The sequence below is a fragment of the Punica granatum genome, chromosome 2 (genome assembly GCF_007655135.1).
Source record: "Punica granatum isolate Tunisia-2019 chromosome 2, ASM765513v2, whole genome shotgun sequence".
Classification (NCBI taxonomy): domain Eukaryota; kingdom Viridiplantae; phylum Streptophyta; class Magnoliopsida; order Myrtales; family Lythraceae; genus Punica; species Punica granatum.
Window position 1 is genome coordinate 28,233,357 of NC_045128.1, and position 8,132 is coordinate 28,241,488.

General features: G+C 37.1%; 1 protein-coding gene across 1 annotated transcript; it reads left to right on the forward strand.

Annotated features, from left to right (window-relative positions):
* Window positions 1–124: 124 nt before the first annotated feature.
* On the forward strand, window positions 125–5,308 carry LOC116195352 (neutral/alkaline invertase 3, chloroplastic-like). Its single transcript, XM_031524480.1, has 7 exons — window positions 125–283; window positions 894–1,705; window positions 1,803–1,968; window positions 2,077–2,288; window positions 2,845–3,338; window positions 3,865–3,913; window positions 4,689–5,308. Exons 2-7 carry the CDS (start codon window positions 995–997, stop codon window positions 5,013–5,015), a joined length of 1,959 nt encoding a protein of 652 aa, XP_031380340.1. The 5' UTR covers window positions 125–283; window positions 894–994; the 3' UTR covers window positions 5,016–5,308.
* The last annotated feature ends 2,824 nt before the right edge of the window (window positions 5,309–8,132 follow it).

Genomic DNA, 8,132 nt, shown 5'->3' on the forward strand with positions numbered 1-8,132 from the left:
ATATCCACAAAAATAATTATTGTCCAAAGTCAAATCAATCAATTTTCCAACTACCCAAAAAAAAATCAATTTTCCAAAACCAAAGATGAAAAAAAAGAAGGAAAAAAAAGGGTACGAGGGAGGAGAAATAGAAGAGCCGTAAAGTAATTTGTCTGTCCTTATTATATTGAAGCTCCGAAAGTGATTGCGAAGTTCCGTTTCGATCACATAATCAATTCGCTGCTCATCCCATTACCGTGATTCCCAATCTTCTCCAACCCCCCCTGAGGAATCCCCCAAATCGGTAAGTAATTCTTGCTAATTACATGCTCTGGAGGATGTAATTATCCATTTCTGCTGCCGAGCTGAAGTTTCTTGCTCTTGAAATGGTTGGCTTCTATGTAAAATTTGACTTTTTTTTGAACGATTGGTGGCTTGATCAGCTGATGGTGATGATTTCTTTGTTAATGGCCGGTATTCTGATCGATCCCTGCAATTTTTTTTCACCAGTTGAGAGATTGGTGTGGATTGGCGATCAATTTTCTGTTTGTTTGCTGCGAGAAAATGTCGAAATGGAATGATTCTGTGATGGGTTTCAATTGGCTGACCCAGATTAACCACTTTGGCCTTGTACCGTGGGGGGTTTTCATCACTTGATTGTGAAACTGAAGCATCTTTTAACGTCAATGCTACATAGTTTCTCTCTGGGCTCTTTGTTTCGCATATGTGTTGCCAAGAGATTTCGTTTCTCGATCTTAGACTTGTTATGTGATTCTCGCTAGCTAAACTAACTCTTTAAGTTTCTAGAGCTAAAGAGTGGTGAATTCAGTTTTAGATGTTTGATTTGTTTTTATCTTTGAAGTTGAAAAGCATGCTGCTTTACTTCGTCTTTGACTCTTTTCTCCTTCTCTCAGGCTACAGAGTCTCATTCCCAGGAGAGCTTGCAGAATCAGATTCTACTAGAGGACATCTTAATTGAAACTTGAACAGGACTTGTTCTGTTTGTGAGGGAGATATGTTGTCCACGGGCACTGTTGAAGCGGTTCTTCATTTTTCATCTGGGGCTAGTCCTCACATTCTTTGGTCTGACCCAAGTTTTTTTCGATTGGGCGCAAGACTTTCTTCCAATTCTCCGGTTAATTGTAGAAAGAGAAGGGACTCTATGAAAGTAAAAGTTTACGGTCTTTCCCGGACACTCCTCAGTGATGCTGGTAACTGCAGGCTGGAAGGGATAGGATGCTATCATAATAGAAAGAAGGGAATTAACAGATTGAAGCTTGTGTGTTGCAAAAGCCAACACGTAGAGGGACTCGGGGAAATAACTGCGAAGGATGGGAATGCAAATTGGTTTCTTGATAGTGCAAAGGATTTAAGTGCTTTAAATGGGATGGTAAATGGCCCAGACATTCTGGAATTCCAGGAAGTTCAGCAACATGAGGGAAATGGAAGTCTGATTCTAAATGGTGCTAGCAGGGAAGAGAATAGAGTTCAAAGTGCTCAGTTTGACCCCATTGAGGAGGAAGCATGGGACCTATTACGAGATTCTATTGTTTATTACTGTGGAAGCCCTGTTGGGACAATTGCTGCAAATGACCCAACCAGTTCTAATGTTCTGAATTACGATCAGGTCTTTATTCGTGACTTTATACCCTCTGGTATTGCCTTCCTCTTGAAGGGTGAGTATGACATTGTTCGGAACTTCATCCTCCACACACTTCAATTGCAGGTAATTATCCTTTTGTTTCATGTTAATTACTTTTTCTCATTTGTCTTATTCCGGCATTCTTGTTTGTTGTCAATTAATGCCATCTATCACATCACAGAGCTGGGAGAAAACAATGGACTGCCACAGCCCTGGTCAAGGTTTGATGCCTGCTAGTTTTAAAGTACGAACAGTTCCTTTAGATGGGGATGATTCTGCCACAGAAGAGGTTCTGGATCCTGACTTTGGAGAGGCAGCAATAGGTCGTGTTGCGCCTGTTGATTCTGGTAATAACTGATTCCAGTAGTATTTAGAAAAAATTCATTTCTCAGGAAATTTACCTGCTAGTCACTTCTCTACTGTCAAATTGTTATTGACCACAAGTTACACTGCAGGATTATGGTGGATTATTCTGTTACGAGCATATGGGAAGATCTCAGGAGATCGATCTGTTCAGGAAAGAATTGATGTCCAGACAGGGATTAAGATGATTCTAAGGCTGTGCCTTGCTGATGGGTTTGATATGTTCCCTACTCTGTTAGTGACTGATGGTCCTTGCATGATTGATCGTCGGATGGGAATCCACGGCCATCCTTTGGAAATACAGGTAATTTAGGTTTAGTTTGTATTTTGTGGAAATCTTATGTATTTTAGATTGGAAATCTATTACCAGTGCATATAGAGGGAAAATTTTGTGCATCCTTTAAGTGAAATCGCGTTGTGGCTTTTTTATATTGGAACATGCATAAAAAATAGTGCAGATAGATGAATTTGATGTGGCATATTGAGTGCGTAAGCTATCTTTTCCTTTTTCCTTATATTTTTTGTTTGACCTTGGTTCAGTTTTTGATTCATTAGACAATTTGTGTCAGTCAAGGATCATATTCATATAAAAACCTCGCGAGTATGGTTCTATTGATTTCCTTATTTTCCTAGATGATGAATTAAAGAGAAGTTGTTTTACACTGCACTTTTATGGACATATTGGATTATAAAACACATCCTAAGCACCATCCAAGACATGTCCCTTTCATTTTTGTTTCTTCAGGGTGAGAACAATGGAAAAGTGGAAGGAAAAAAAAGAGAGCAGTTTTTCTCTTTTTCTTGTTCATGTATATGCACTAAATCAAGTTGCTTCTAACATTATACCATTGATCCTGTAGGCACTTTTTTACTCAGCCTTGCTTTGTGCTCGTGAAATGCTTGCTCCAGAGGATGGATCTGCTGATCTTCTCCGAGCTCTGAACAATCGTCTAGTGGCCCTATCATTCCACATTAGGGAATACTATTGGACTGACCTGAAAAAGCTGAATGAGATCTACCGTTACAAGACAGAAGAATACTCATATGATGCAGTGAACAAATTCAACATATATCCTGATCAGATCCCTCCTTGGCTTGTTGAGTGGATGCCCAATAAGGGAGGGTACTTGATTGGAAACTTGCAGCCCGCCCACATGGACTTCCGATTCTTTTCGCTTGGGAACTTTTGGTCCGTGGTAAGTGGGCTCGCAACAACGGACCAGTCCCATGCGATCCTGGACCTCATTGAAGCGAAATGGACTGATCTAGTTGCGGATATGCCGTTCAAGATATGCTATCCGGCCCTTGAAGGGCAAGAATGGCAGATCATTACGGGGAGTGATCCGAAGAACACGTAATTTTTCTTCCTTCATGTTATTTTTCGAGAAAGACTAATCTTCCCAGTTCTGGCAAATCGGTTGAGAATTTGCGGAATTTCATTTTTCAGATTTTAAGAAACATGCTACATATGAAAAGTACATGTTAAATTGCATTGGGCGTGCTATATAACATGTAGTGAATTCCGAACTTTTTTATCTTTGTTTTTGAAATGAGAAAAATGGAAAAGTGGTCGAAGTATTTCAGAAACTAATGGACTTTGCACTATGTGCCTTGCATGCTTCTTAATAATAGCTCTTACAGTATTCGGAAATGTAACTTTCAACATTTTTAATTTTTAGTCAAAGTGATTACATGACAAGCACTTGATGCACTGGTATTCTTCTCCTATTGTGACAGAGAAGGGAATACTAGCTTCTTCAATAATTCTTAGGTGGTCTAAATGCATAGAAAATTTGTTGACCTGATTACCATTTCCTAATTTTTTTTTGCGTGAAGAGGGATTATTTGTGTTTTGATTTTTGTGTCTAATGATAATGCAGGCCATGGTCTTATCACAACGCTGGTTCATGGCCCACTCTACTCTGGCAGGTTAGTCCACAGATGATCTACTAATTTTGTTACTATACAATGACAGAGTGCATTTATTCATCTATGACACGACCGCAAAGTTACGTGAAAATCTATGTAACTGTTCTCCTAAGTCCCTCCCGTTGTTTTGTTCCCGGGTCGAAATGATCTGAGTCTTATTTAGGTGCATCTCAGATATTTTGGCGTACCTGCTGTGTTACATTTACGGAGAGCTTCACTGTTCTAGGAATTGCTTGCTCTGGCTTTATAAAATGAAAAAGTGATGCAAGTGCTATATAAAACGTTTGGATTTCGTGTGGTGATTTTATTCTGTTGTTCCTGTGGCCTATTAGAAACGGTTGCATGGCCTTCTTTGTTTCAATGGAGTAACAGGTAAATTATGTTATGGAGTTGCATTTCCTTTCCAATCATGTTATCAAAAACAGGCGAAAAAGTTTGTTTGGCATGTTATTAAATTTATTTACTTGTCACTCCCTGGGCAGTTAGCGTGTAATGACCTTAATTATTTGACATGTTTCCTTTATGTGTTCAATCAATAAATTCATTTATTAGTTGACTTTAAAGATGAGTCAAGTTTTGCTAAATCTTATCTGTCATTGTTTCGTGTTGTTTTTTTTGGGTATTCTCATAATAGCGTCGCTCGATAATGGCATTATGGTGAGCATTAGGTCAAAATTGTGAGCCAAGTCCATAGAACAATATTGTTGTGTTTGGGTAACTAATATAAAATGAAAATAACACGATGAATATGGATTCTCCTTTTTCCCTCTTGCAGCTCACCGTGGCGTGCATAAAGATGAACCGGCCTGACATAGCTGCCAGAGCTGTGGAAGTTGCGGAGAGGCGCATAGCTAAGGACAGGTGGCCTGAGTATTATGACACAAAGAAGGGACGATTTATGGGGAAGCAGGCACGGCTCTACCAGACTTGGTCGATTGCAGGATTTCTTGTGGCCAAGCTCCTCCTCAAGGACCCAGCTTCTGCGAAGATCCTGATAACCGACGAGGACTCTGAGCTCATCAACGCCTTCTCGTGCATGATTAGCGCGAACCCCAGAAGGATGCGAGGACGCAAGAATCCGAAGCAAACCTACATAGTATGAGTGCGATAATCCTCTTTATAGTATTATGGACTGGTGAGTCTTGCTTGTATAGATGGACTCAAGTAGTTTACTGGTTTTCTTAGGTCTATTAATTATATTCTGGGTATTAGAGTCAGAGCTGGTGGTCATCATTCATCATTATTTATTGGAAGTTGTAAAATATGAGTGTAAATATAGTAATATTAATTTTCTCGATAGATATTACATGAGGCCGGCAAACTTAGATGCCCAACAGGCTTCGATATGTATCCGAATTGCACACTCAAAGAAATTTATTTATGTGCTAATGCAAATAGATCATATTTATTTTATTTTTTTTATTTATAAAATATTTAAAGCAGGTCCATCTCCCCTATGGGGGGAGTGGACCTATTTTTTATACTCTTTCTTTTTTCTTCTTTTTTTTTTTTGTCTTTTCCATGTTAAAATATTATTTTTTATTTACATGTTCTATATTTTTTTAGATTTGTACGAAAATTCAATAAATTTCAAGTAATTCAGTCATATTAGGTCTACTAAGTGGTAAAACTTTCCTAAATTTTCTTTCCATGCAAGTAGTGAATTCACCCTAATTTTTTTTTTAAACTTTTATCTAGTAAAATCATATTATTTGTTTATTTTCATTTTATATTTCTTTATGGGTTTTAGAGAATGATATCCGGAAGTTCAATGAGTTATTAATAATCCAACCCGTGCTAGGTCAATAATAAAACTCCACCAATCATTAATTTTCTTCACACGTAAGACTCGAATTTGCCTTAATTTTTTTTACTTTTATCTATTAAAATGGTATTATTTGTCTATTTACATTTTCTATTTCTTTTCGGGTTTTGGAACATGATATCTAGAAGACCAATGAGTTTAGACTAATTCAACAAGTTGGGTTGGCCTATCAAGTAGTAGAACTCTCAAAATCGTGAAATTTCTTCATACACAAGACACGAATTCCTCTTACAAGAAACAAGTGTTGAAAATCACTTGAACTAACTTATATTTGTTATACTTTCTAATTGTTCATTTGTGATTTTAGATCCTTCTATGAAAAAATTGTGAAACGAGCTCAAAGTAGTGTGCATATATATATGTGTGTCTATATATATATATATATATATATATATAAATTGGTGGCCAATCCTTATTTTATCGGATCTTAATGGAATGAAAGTGCATCTTTCGTAATATGGTAAGCATAAAAAAAATGTGCCTTTGACATAACAAGAATCAATTATAATTAATTATATTATAGATTGAGTAAATCCCTTTCAAATTTTAATATAAATCAAAATAGATATATGATCATTGCTAATCAAATCCATACGAATATCTAATTTTCTCAAATCAAGTCTATATTAAACACATGATAATCACATGCTCTAAATGACGGGAGCCTAAAATAAAGTATCAAAATATCAAATTTAAGAAATATATTCAAGTGTATTCTTTTTAAGAAATAAATTAGGACGAGCGGTTTAAAAAACACTAATGAATGAATGGAAAACTGAGGGAGATAGAAAGAGAATGAACAATGAATACAAGAGAAATAAAAAGCACTGTTTTCTTCTTTTCTTTTTCTTGCATATTTAGCTTTGAATACAATTTTGGTGTACTCTAATGTTATACAACTTTTAATATGTACCACAGTTTTAAAAATAAACTATTTATAAATATATATATATATATATGTTAATTGTATTAGATCTCTATCACTACAAATCATCATGCTTTAAATTAAAATTCACTCCTTCAATATTGTTTGAAATTCATGAGCTTATCACATTGAGTTTTGGATATTGTAATAAATTTTTAAAAATTGGATCAAACATGTCATTTTTATTGGCCAAATAATGACCCGCCGCGTTGCTGCGGGCATTGTCCTCGTATATGTGATACTCTAATCCCTCTTTCCCATTTCTCGTTGCATTCAGAAAGTATGATAATGCTATTGATCTGTGTAGAGTCCACGGAAAAATCCGTCATCATGGAAGTTCGGTAATACCTCCTGAGATGAAGTAAAGCACTTACAGAAACATTATTGCCATCCATTGGCTGGTGAGGTGTTCATAGGTTCGGGAAAATAAAATCTTCGTCTCATAAAAAAAAGAGGGAAAAAGAAAATTCATAGGGCCAATTTTGAGAACAAGCTCCGTGGGCGTTGGGCTTGGATGTGGGCTTTAGACATCGTGTGATCGCACCAAGAAGATGAGGCTCCCATAGCATAGCTTGACAGGACAATGGCCATGGCCATGAAAATGTCTAAAGACATTCCTAGATGGAATTGGTTCGTCTAATGAAGGGGATGACGGGAACAATGGTTCCGGAATTCAGCTTCAGGTCGGTACCTAAGTTGGACTGCGAACAAGAGTACTTTTAGGGAGAACCATCAAATCATTTTCATGCGACGGAATTGGTGACTCCATCATGAGTTCTTATCATCTTGATGTGCCGATTACCTAGAGTCGACGCGAAACAGCCAAAACTACGTTTTAGTTATTCCAAATTAACATAGTGTTTTCAAGCTTCCCTTATGATGTCCGAGAAATGCGTAATCTTTTCATGGATATAGGAGCGATGGGTAATTCTTTCCATTTGTACAAATGTATCTTCGCATAAGTGGGGCTGAGTTTATGTTTTGGAGAAATTCTGTAGTTCTCTATCTCGGGATGGTAAAACACTTGGGTCGACTGCCATAGGGTCGTAGGATGTGGGCCCCCCTACTGTACTTGCAGGTTTTTTTTTTTGGGTAATTACATAAAAAATAAGTTTTGATATCATGGTACTTTGGAGTAATTTTAATCATGGAGATAATGATTTGAGACAGGCCATTAGCATGACTATCAAAATAACCTGATATTTGGAGACCAATAAGAGTAGAGACATTTGATAGTAGGTTCCACGCTTATGACGCGGAACCATTAAAAAAGCCCAATAATTTAAACGTGTTATAAAAGGCAATAGTCATTGCGCAAAATCCAAAGACAAAAGCAATATTATAGGTATGGGATGATCCATGCCTAAACCTACGTAATGGGGTGGAGGGACAAGGAAGCTGCCTTGCACCTCTCCCCCATTTATATCAACTCGATGGATATATCGTGTGACACAATTGTTATAATACTG